Source organism: Mytilus trossulus, chromosome 8 (genome assembly GCF_036588685.1).
Source record: "Mytilus trossulus isolate FHL-02 chromosome 8, PNRI_Mtr1.1.1.hap1, whole genome shotgun sequence".
Classification (NCBI taxonomy): domain Eukaryota; kingdom Metazoa; phylum Mollusca; class Bivalvia; order Mytilida; family Mytilidae; genus Mytilus; species Mytilus trossulus.
The window spans coordinates 60,453,451-60,465,592 of record NC_086380.1 but is presented as its reverse complement, the minus strand read 5'-3'; the positions used below and the strand labels follow the sequence as shown (position 1 = coordinate 60,465,592).

The following is a 12,142-nucleotide window of genomic DNA, read 5'->3' as shown; positions in this document are numbered from 1 at the left end:
TAGCTAAAAATGAAAAAGAAACACAGACTAAAAATCGTACATAAGACACAACATTTAAAACTAAAGGTTAAGCTACACGAACCCCCACCATAACTGGGGGTGATCTCAGAGGCTCTGGAAGGGTAAGCTGGCTCTGCTCGAAATGTTGCACCCGTCGTGTTGTTCATGCTATTCCAAACCCGGTAAATAGTCTAATTCGGTAGGTCACATTAGTGAAAAGGGAAGTAGATTGTAGTTCCGACATAAAGAATAGATGGGATAGTTGCGTTCAACATAGTCATCATCTTTTGAATTATTTAGTGACAGAAAATCATCTATATAGCGCAAAGTAAAGTTGCAGAATATTGCTGAAATCTAAATTTTCTTCCAAAGAAGTTTCTGTATTAAGTCAGCCTCATGCGAATGAAGGAACAAGTAGGCAAGTAGAGGGGTACTATTGGTACCTATGGAAATGCCGATAGTTTGTTGACTTGAGTTGTCATTGATATTTTCATAATTATAAATTAACTGTTAACAAACTTTGAATTTTTGAAATACTAAGGTTATTCTATCTCAGGATTAAATTACCGTAGCTGTTTTTGGCAAAACTTTTAGAATTTTTGGTCCTCAATGAACTTCAACTTTGTACTCTAATGGCCTTTAAAACATATTTTGAATCGAGCGTCACTGATGAGTCTTTTTTAGACAAAACGCGCGTCTGGCGTAAAGTAAAATTTTGATTCTGGTATATATGATGAGTTTATTCGTATACATAAGACTCATCAGTGACACTCAGATAAAACAAAAAGAAATATAAACAAGTATAAGATTGAAGAGCATTGACGACACATAATTCTATGCAAGGAATAAGAAAATCCTTACTATTTCGATTTTTTTGCACTCTTTTAGAGAATAAAAGATCGTGAATTAAAAGTTAAAAGTTATAATGAATTAACATCGTGGTCAGTTGATTCTTGAAAAATATTCTACAGTTAGAACAGACTGAGGACAGAGAAATTGGTTGAAATAGTGAGTATTTTTGAAATATTCTTATCACTCAAATAGTAATAATGATATTCATTAGAAGAAAACAGATATGCAAGTAAATTGTGCTGTTTTCATTTGCCCTTGAAATATTTTATATTCTTGTATAAACCTTTTACGATTTCCATTTTCCTATGGAATTATGTAATTTCAATATAAAAGTATGTCAAAATACCTCATCATGAAAAATATATTTTTAATTACCATTTTTGTCGATTATCCATTCACCAGTTTCTGTGTTGATCTTGCATCGGCGAACAACAATATCAATACCATCTGTGCTCTCTACATTCTTGGTATCTTCTTGTAACAATCTTCTTAATAAGCTTGACTTCCCGGCGCCATTCTTTCCAACAATCATTAGTTTTACAAAATACCTCTTTTCATTCACTGAATCATGCATACATCTTTTAGCAAGTGTAACGTCCGCCTGTTTAGCTTCTGAAACAAAAGTATGTGTAAATCACGAGTGATGTAAGTAAAGATGTTGGATAGACTATAAAAATCGAACTTTTCCTTTTTGTGTGAAAGTCTTAAACTCTTGACTTGAAAAAGTAAATACGACCTAATTCTTATTATTCTAATTTCGTACTATTGCACCCCGCCACATTCTCTATGTGTCTGTCCCAAGTCGGGAAGCTATAATTCAGTGGTTGTTGTTTGTAACTGAATATCATATTTGATTTCCGTTCATTACTTTCTACATAAAACAGGCCATTTGATTTCTAGTTTAAAATGTTTCGACAATTGGTATTGATGATGACTATGTGATTGTACCTCAACACCACTATTCAGTATAATATTACTAGACCTTTTGATAAATTTGAATACGTATTTAAATATATGTTTTGTTCATACGAGAGGTTCAGATTAACAAGTTTTAGAAACTTAAAATTCGATATATGTCACCTGCACGGAGCAATTCAAGATTGTTCGTCATAATTTGTCTTTGGTCTGTGAATAAAGATCAGTCGAAGAGGAAATGGTTTAGAGTCTAAATACTGCACCCACAAACATAGGATGGGTCAGCAATTATATTGACTATGACGAAGTCATAATTAAAAAAAAACATGAGTAGCCTCTTAGTTTAGTTAGAACTATGTTTCGTTTCCTCGGTCCATATAAACAGTGCTTAGGTTGATCTTTGTTCATATGATTTAGTCTTTTTAATTTCATTTAAAAATTTTAAGATAGATTATTTATGTCGACAATAGAACTCGATATCATTCCATAGTATATTAGTTGAAAGTATGAAGGATTCTTTAGTAAGGATTAATATACATTGACATATTTAAAGGGATATACAGTTCAGATCTTTATAATTGATACAACAAGTTTACACAGATTATTCGGAGCTTGTATATACTGAATATTATAAACAAAAACGTCTTTTCCTCCTCTAAACTAATATTCCACCGAGCTTCTTCATACAGACGTTCTTTTAATCATCGGCAAACAAAGGCAACAGTAGTATACCGATGTTCAAAACTCGTAAATCTATAGACAGAAAACAAAATTGGGGTAACAAACTAAAACTTAGGGAAACGCATTAAATATAAGAGGAGAACAACGACACAACATTAAAATGTTACATACAAAGAAACGGACTAAGCATTAGACAAAATCCGAGGAGAATAACAAAAATAACATCAAAACCAAATACATGAATTTGGGATAGAAAAGTACCGTGACACGTCTTATAGTAATGTGAATTCACACTCAAATATAAAAGAAAACAAACGACACAACGAAAGCACAACGTTAAAATGTTACACACACAGAAACGAACTATAATATAACAATGGCCATTTTTCTGACTTGGTACAGAACATTTTTATAGATAAAAATGGTGGGTTGAACCTGGTTGTATGGCATGACAAACCTCGCACTTTAATGGCAAACCAGTAACAGTTTTAGTAGCAACAAGCTGCTAACTTTTAAGTTTGTTATCATATCCTAATCCTCAGTTATCCAAAACATTAGTTGCATAATTATTCAAATATTGGTCTTATGAATACTAATATCGTTTCTTCAAAATTTTCCTTCAAATTTAATACTTGATGTTTTCAATGGAATTAAATGTTTCGTAACACTAATAATCAGGGTGTCTTCAGCATAAAATGTTTTCCCGAAGTGTTTGTGGCATTTTCTGACAGGTATTTCTTAATCTTTTAATAAGAATTTTAGATATGGTGCGTCATAGTATGCAAACAATCAACATTTCTGTTTAGTCTGGATTAAATCATCTAGCCAACATTCGTTCAACTCCTCGAGGGCAGGATTATTAACACTTGTATACTTCCTTCGTTATGCTTTGAATGATGAAACAAACTGTCATCCATATTGAGTATGTCAGAAATGTGATTTTGCTCTATATTGTCCTTTATTATTTCATATATAATACCGGACCAAGTAGTCAAATTTGAGGTCAATGCCAAATGAGGATGATGATTTTGTTTTGTCGTATCTCTGTAAATTTGCATTAAAATTTCAAGAACTATGACTCCTTTATTAGCCATTTAAATTTTGAAATTTTCAAACCGCAATGGTATCAAAACAACAAAGATACATTTTGTAATGAATGATAGCGTTAGGTGATTTTTTTCATGTACCAATTGGTCTCTTCGTGCAAAGCTTTATATATTATATAAATGCATGTAATAGAAAAGGGAAATTTTGTGGCAAGTGAAACCAAGATATTTATAGAGTTTTTTGTTATAAAATTTTAAACATAAAATACTAATTTTTTTTATGATGTTCTAGCGTTTATTGTTTACAAAAATCATAAACAACCTTTTAAAAAGAGGGACGAAAGTTACCAGCGGGACGGTCAATTTCATTAATCGAAAAGAAACTGACAACGCCATGGCTAAAATGAAAAAGACAAACAGACAAAAAATAGTTCACATGACACAACATAGAAAACTAAAAGAATAAACAAAACGAACCCCACCAACTCTAGGGGTGATATCAGGTGCTCCGGAAGGGATCGCAGATACTGCTCCACATGTGGCACCCGTTGTGTTGGTTATGTGATTACAAATCCGGTAATTAGTCTGATTCTGTAGGTCAATTTTATGAAAGGAAAGGGGATTGTTATTACGACGTAAGGAACATATCCGATATCATTTGTGAAACGGTTATTCCATAACAGTCAACCAACTCGTGATGGCGTCCGTAAAATGTACGAAGTGATGATTTCAACTTCACCATTAGGAACTCTTGGCTTAATAGATTTAAATTTCAAAGAAAACTTTTTTCATTAGTTACTAGCGCACTCTAAACCGTTTACTTGATTTGGTTCATATTTATATTTGTTTTAACCAATATCTAGATTTATAAACTTGTTTGAAGGAAATAATTAGCCCTGAACGCAAATATCCTTTACTGTAAATCAAGAAATTATTGTGTAAATTTATTGTTGCGATTTTGTCATTTTCGACTACAATTTTATGATAAAATACCTATAAAATTTACGTTGAAAAAAATCAAAATGTGAGTTCAAATGGTTGCGATGATAACCCTTTCGCATTTCTCGTAATAGTCAGCACATCATTGATGATGAATCATGGGTATCTCAGCGATTTCTCAAATCGAAATTTCTGTTTCATAGACATTTCGCGGTAGTCATGTGTTATTTCCGTGTAAACCTTTTATAAATTTATATCAAACAAATGTAAGCTTTATGAATAATATATTAAAGAAACTTTTTAAACAAACAACACATATTCTTACTCATTTTGCGTCTGTGGATGACCGTGAATCAAATACATTCATCAGCTTCCCCCCAGGGACTTTAGTAGTATATTTTTCAGTAGTATACATGTACCGCTGTTCAAAAATCATAAATCGATTAAGAAAAAAACAAATCCGGGTTACAAACTAAAACTGAGAGAAACACATCAAGTTAAAGGAAAATTACGACACAACAGAAACACAACACTAAAATGCAACACATACAGTAACGAAATATAATATAACATGGCCATTTTCCTGACTTTTTTAAGGACATTTTAAGAAAAGAAAAAGGTAGGTTACACTTGGTTTTGCGGCTAGACAAACCTCGCGCTTTTATGACAATGCCAAATTTAATATTAAAATGAGAACATAACATGATATGACTACAGTACAAATAAACGCAAGATTATTCAGAACAAAAAAATACACAAATGAACATCACAATAGGAAATTTCGACATGCTTATAGTTATCAAAGTACCAGGCTTATAATTAAATACACCATACGTACGTTTCATCTACATAAGTATCACTAGGACCCTCAGATCATCAAAACAGTAAAGAATGCTAAATAAGTACAAAGTTGAAGACCATTATGGAACCAAAATTCTCAAAAGTGGCGCCAAATACGGTGAAGGTTATTTATGCCTGGGATAAGGAAATCCTCAGTATTTTGAATAATTCTTACTTTTGCAACCAGTAAATTTATCAAAATGACCATAACATTGAAGTAAATGTCAACAACGAAATGGTAACTTAACACAGTAATAAAAACCACGTAAAACAAAAACCGACAGAACATACAACAGTACAAAATAACCTTGCATTGCCACCTACATTGTACAGAATAATGCAACGCTACAAAATGGTGTCACAGGTAGAGTGACGTCACAATAAATATACTTTTTGTTCCCACCACATGAAACCCAAAAATATGTGAAAACGTTACAAGCTTACATTTTCACATACGTAAAATATGACAAGGTATGTTATGTATATGTTACAGTAAATAGGTGAAATTAGGAATTACACGTAATTACTAAACGTTTCAGTAAATACCTGTAATTACTACCCAATTTAGTAATTACATGTATTTACTAGTTGTTTCATTGATTACTGGTAATCACTGATTTTTTTTGTCATTTTTACAGCTATTTACTAACTTGATGTTTTTGTTTTAAAATTGAAAACATAATTCAAGATACCAAATAACAAAGTAAAGGGATAGGGATTTTAAGGGAGCTTACTTAAGAATGTAGGAATATAAGGCACATCAAAAGTACATACTCTTTAGTGTTTGTGAATTCAAATTGGAAACTGGTTGTTTTATAGGTTTTGAAACACTGTAAATATATGCATGCAAGACAATTATATCTATCTCCAATTGATTTTCATAATTTGGTTAAACTAAAATCTCCATCATGCACTGTGGTTTAAAACTTTAAAATAACTTTCTCCAAATATCCTGGATTTCTACCAAACATGGACAGAAGCAAAATTTTCATGATCATATGTTAATATCCAAAAGTAAAGTTTTTAAAAAGAACTTTTTTCCCGTATATTACTTATAAATGTACTAGAGTTTCTTCCCAGTTAACATTTCATACACTATGCAGTTAAAGTTTTTAAAACATTATCATTTTTATTAATGGTTTAACAACAACAAAAAATATATTTAATTTTTTTTATATCTCGAAGCTAATGCACACAACAGTTCATTCCAGTTCTTAACCAACATAACGTTACCTTATCTGTATAAGGTAGTAACAGTAAGTCTAAATATTCTTAAAATTCAAAGTTTTCTTTAAAAAATTAAAATATAATGCTTTAGGAGAATTTTCCATTTCTGATTTCCATGTCTGCTGAAATTGGTCTAAAATAATCTGTATAATGCTCAATTTGAACCATTTTGGATTAAAACTAAAGTTATACTCGGATTTTACCAAATATTTGAAAGTCCATATTTATTCAAGATATTTTTTATAGAAATCAACCATTCAAATTTTACTGTACTGTACTTGCTGATCTTTTAGCTAGTATTACCATGATAACTTTTGTTCACCTGACCATAATACAACATTGTTTGAGCAGTCAATAAATAGGTGTAAAAATTAATTTTAAAATTAGTAATAACTGGTAATAACTGGGCCGTTTCAGGAATTACTTGTATTAACTAAGTGCATCGGGGATTACCTGTAATTCCTAAATTTTAGTAATTACATGTAATTCCTAATTTCACCTATTTACTTTAACATATACATTTCAAAATCTAAATGATATGATACGAGGGTAAAAGAACCCCACTGGGAATTGCAAGTATTTAATTAGCCTGCTGAGTTAAAAATCCTCCTCCCTCAAATAAATAAATTATTGACTATCAAACAAACAAATAACAGACAAAACAATACATATTTGCTATTTTTGGATTTCTATAATTTTTAGCAGACGATTGCTTTTGAGGGATGAAAGCTAACGTCTAATTCAGATATAATGTTGCAGAATGCCAATGACCTGGTAGTTGGGACACACAAAATAAAGATGACCGTTTTTCATTTGTACTTGATAGAACTGCATAACATTTGTATGTATTTATCATGTACCAAAGATGATTATATGAAGGTTTAATTTAATTCAAGGCGGAGATTTATTAGAAACAGAAATAATTATAGTAGACCAATAGACGTAATAGAAATGTGAGAAAAAAAAGTGACTTCTTCGATTTCGAAAACAAGTATATAGCAATTTATTGATACAAGTGATTAAAAAAACCTAAGTGTTCACCTTTTCGTGACATTTAATGGATTACAAACGTTTTAAACAATAACTTTTACCAATTGTTAACACGACTGCGCATGCAAAGAAAATTTTCAGGAATAAATTAGACCCCATCTTTAAAATGGGTCACAACTGTTTTAAAAAAATATTTTCTGTTGGTCAAGAAAGAATTCATGGAAGTCATGCATACATGTGTTGAAAATTTACACATAGCCTGGACCGTGATATTCGAATTTTATCTTGCGTGTTAGTAAATGATAAATTAAACCAATATCACGGACCAGGCCATGTATAAATTTACCTCAAATATATGGCTTCCATGAATTATATCGAGTGTAATAGGATAAACACAGTCATGAAAAAAGTAAAACATGTGTGTGGCTGTACTTTTTGACTCCCTGTCAGATAGAGTAACATTCAAAATATTTTAGATTGCATGCATTATTTCGTAAAAAAACACTAAAAATGGGCTTAATTCGGTTCATTCATTAACCCAACATTTGACATTTTCAGATTAATTGTTTATCTCGTAGCTAGTGTCAAATCCACAGTTAGTACTTTATAATAAATGAAAGAAAAAAGTTAACGAAAGCACACCATTTTGCAGTCGACATTTGACTACGTAGAATAGCCAAATTTTGCGCTTAGGAGTACTGAGCACCAACGAATCGCATTTTGACCAAAAATCCTATATCCAGGTGTCTTACTTATTTGTTTTGTTTACAATAATAATGACGTCATATATATATGCATAAACAGATGACTTACATCGGAGGCAATTCAATATTTCAGCTTATTTTTCAATAGAATGCATTACAAAAATCTTGAAACGTGGTTATTTGTTTTTAGTTCAGGTCTAAAAGATGAAGGCAATGCCATATGGTATTTCTACTGAATATTTCTGGTCATAGTATATGATATCTGAATTGTATTACACAAAGTAAACATAATAAGAATTTTTTCAGTAATACAAATTAAAATTATTTTCTCAGTTTAACTTTAACAAATAGCAAACAGACTTCGTCCTGTTTCATAGGCAACACCTTCGAAGCATTAGACCTGAACTATATGAGTCACAAATTGGTAGAGCATTAATAAACTAGAGGCTCGTAAGAGCCTGTGTCGCTCACCTTGGCCTATGTGCATATTAAACAAAGGACACAGATAGATTCATGACAAAATTTAGTTTTGGTGATGGTGATGTGTTTGTAGATCATTATAACATTACCGATCATTCTTTCTACTTACAATTTGCTCTATCTGTAATGAACTTGGCACTTTAGTTACAGTGGACATTTTTTCATAAAAACTTACCAAAATTTACCAAATTAATGAAAATTGTTACATAGTGACTATAAAGGGCAGTAACTCCTTAAGAGGTCAACTGACCACTTTGGTCATTTGACTAAATTGTAGATCTTAATTTGCTGAACATTATTGCTGTTTACAGTTTATCTCTATCTATAATAGTATTCAAGATAATAACCAAAAACGGCTAAATTTCTGTACAAATTACCAATTGCAGGGGGGGCAGCAACCCAACAACCAGCTGTCCAATTCATCTGAAAATTTCAGGGCAGATAGGTATTTACTAGACAAACAAGTAAATCCCTTGTAAGATTTGCTTTAAATGCTTTGGTTTCAGAGCTTTAATCCAAAATCTACATTTTACCCCTATGTTCTATTTTTAGCCATGGTGGCCATCTTGGTTGGTTTTTTTAAATAAGATACCCTAATGATGATTGTGGCTAAGTTTGAGTAAGTTTGGTCCAGTAGTTTCAATGGAAAAGATTTTTGTAAAAGATTACAAAAATTTACAAAAAATTGGTAAAAAATTACTATTAAGGGTAATAACTCCTTAAGGGGTCAACTGACCATTTTGATCATGTTGATTTTTTTGTAGATCTAACTTTGCTGAACATTATTGCTGTTTGTAGTTTATCTCTATCTAAAATAATTTTCAAGATAATAACCGAAAACGGACAAAATTTCCTTAAAATTACCAGTTCAGGGGCAGCAGAACAACAACTCATTGTCCAATGCATCTGAAAATTTAATGGCAGATAGGTCTTGACTTAATAAACAATTTCCGATTTGCTCTAAATGCTTTGGTCTCAGAGTAATAATCCAAAATATACATTTTATCCCTATGTTCTATTTTTAGCCATGGCGGCCATCTTGGTTGGTTTCGAGTGTCACCGGACACAATTTTAAACTACATACCCCAATGATGATTATGGCCAAGTTTGGTTAAATTTGTCCCAGTAGTTTTAGAAGAGAAGAGTTTTGTAAAAGTTAACGGCGACGGTCGACGACAGACGACGACGGACGACGAGGGACGACAGACGACGATCGCCAAGTGATGAAAAAAGCTCACTTGGCCCTGTGGGCCAGGTGAGCTAAAAATACTACAAGAGCTACATTTACAATATATTTCAGATTCAAGGGATGTAAAGGTTCCCTTCTTTCATGGATTACAGACTTTTCTGTCATTTCCTTACGCTTTCAAGTATTCTATTTTCGCGGATTGCTCATCCTCTTCCTTCAAGATATCTTATGCACTTACTTTCAATTCTGATCATCCGACTTAAAGTAATTCTTTGCAGAATATATATTCCTACAGCAACCACTACAACGATAATTCATTGGCAGGTAAACATTATGTTCATGATATTTCATTTCCTGTCAAATGAAATACAGAAGACTTCGGTATATGGAAATGAAACAGCAAGAAAAAATCACAACAATAACTATAAGAAACAGAAGACATTTCAAGATAAACATAGACAACGTTATTTGTGTACAAATTGTTAAGCTCTTACCTACTTAAAACTTAAATATTTGAGTCTATTTTAATAACATCACACGCAGTTAAAGTAATCAATGTTAAAAACTATAAAAGGGACGCTGCTAGACAAATAATAAAAATGAATATATTCTCCCGTTCATCAAAATACACAATTTGATTAATTGATAAATCATTCACTGATTAGGAAGCAACAGTTGAAACAAAGGTGGAAATTAACCCTCATCATTTTTCACCACCCTCTTTTCCTTGCTTTCTTACAAATGAGGCCATATGTATGAAAACAGCATATTCGATATATTTAAACTACCAATAATTGAAATGGAGAAATATCATCTCTTTTTGATTTAACTCTGGTAACAATCTGCACTTATTTGATACAAAATAATGCAAAAAGGAAGGGAGTAAAAGTGTCACAAAAGTCCCAAAATTTGGTCCAAGAATTTTTTTTAAATCCATTTTCTGCGTTCTGCTAGCTGAAAAGAGAATATTGATCTTCTAGATTTATAATTGGTTCAAAAATAAATATCTTATGGTAATCACTGAACTACAACAAAAAAGGGATTTGAAGAATCATGTCATGTCGAAGTGTAAAATTCCAAAGTTTAAAACTAGATTGAAATCTTTATTTTCATGTTTAAATAAGCTTTACAGGTGACAAATTGCATAATTAAAAGTTTTTGGTTTTTTTTAAATCTGTAGAACTTCAGTTTCAATCCATTTTCGGCGTTTTGCTAGCTGCAAAGAGAATATTGGTCTACAAGCTGTATAATTTGTTCATAAATAAAAATCTTATGGAGGTTAAAAGTAATCACAGAACTACAACAAAATAGAATTTTAAACTAGACTTATTATCTTTATTTTCATGTTTAAATAAGCTTTACTGATAAGGTCTTTGCATCGGAACTAAACACATTTATTCTAAAAACAGTTGTTGGCATGACACGGGTTATGTTCTTCTCATATATGTTATGATAATATGATACTAAACCCCTAACGGGAAGGAGTGTGCCTGATGTTCATATGATGAAATCATAATCTTTCAGTTAGTTTAATTGAAGTCTGGAGCTGGCATGTCAGTTGACTGCTAGTAGTCTGTTGTTATTTATGAATTATTGTCATTTTGTTTATTTTCTTTGGTTACATCTTCTGACATCAGACTCGGACTTCTCTTGATCTGAATTTTATTGTGCGTATTGTTATGCGTTTTCTTTTCTACATTGGTTAGAGGTATAGGGGTTGAGATCTCACAAACATGTTTAACCCCGCCGCATGTTTGCGCATGTCCCAAGTCAGGAGCTTCTGGCCTTTGTTAGTCTTGTATTATTTTGATTTCAGTTTCTTGTGTACAATTTGGAAATAAGTATGGCGTTCATTACCACTGAACTAGTATATATTTGTTAAGGGGTCAGCTGAAGGACGTCTCCGGGTTCGGCAATTTTTCGCTACATTGAAGACCTGTTGGTGACCTTCTGCTGTTGTTTTTTTTTTTGGTCGGGTTGTTGTCTCTGTGAAACATTCCCCATTTCCATTCTCAATTACATTTACAGAAGACAAATTGCATAATGAAAACTTTTTTAAAATCTGTAGAACTTCAGTTTTGTTGTGTTTTATTTTGAATTTATCAAAGCGGATTATGTTAAATGTGAAAAGTTAAACATTAATTTTATGGCTCAATAAATTCAAAATAAATTATTGCAATTCATTATAAATAAATTTCTATCAAAAATAAGGCTCAAGAACTTTTTATTTAATTTATATTGAAATAACAACGTACACTCATGTTGGCGTATGAATACAC

At 31.6% G+C, this 12,142-nt stretch overlaps 1 protein-coding gene across 1 annotated transcript in view; it reads right to left on the bottom strand.

The window, feature by feature from the left end:
• The window catches only part of LOC134727837 (probable serine/threonine-protein kinase roco6), a 73,790-nt gene that overhangs the window by 35,684 nt on the left and 25,964 nt on the right, over positions 1-12,142 (bottom strand). Inside the window, exon 2 of the mRNA XM_063592229.1 lies at positions 1,228-1,464. Within this exon, the coding sequence (XP_063448299.1) occupies positions 1,228-1,464 (237 nt within the window). The remainder of the gene's footprint in view (positions 1-1,227; positions 1,465-12,142) is intronic.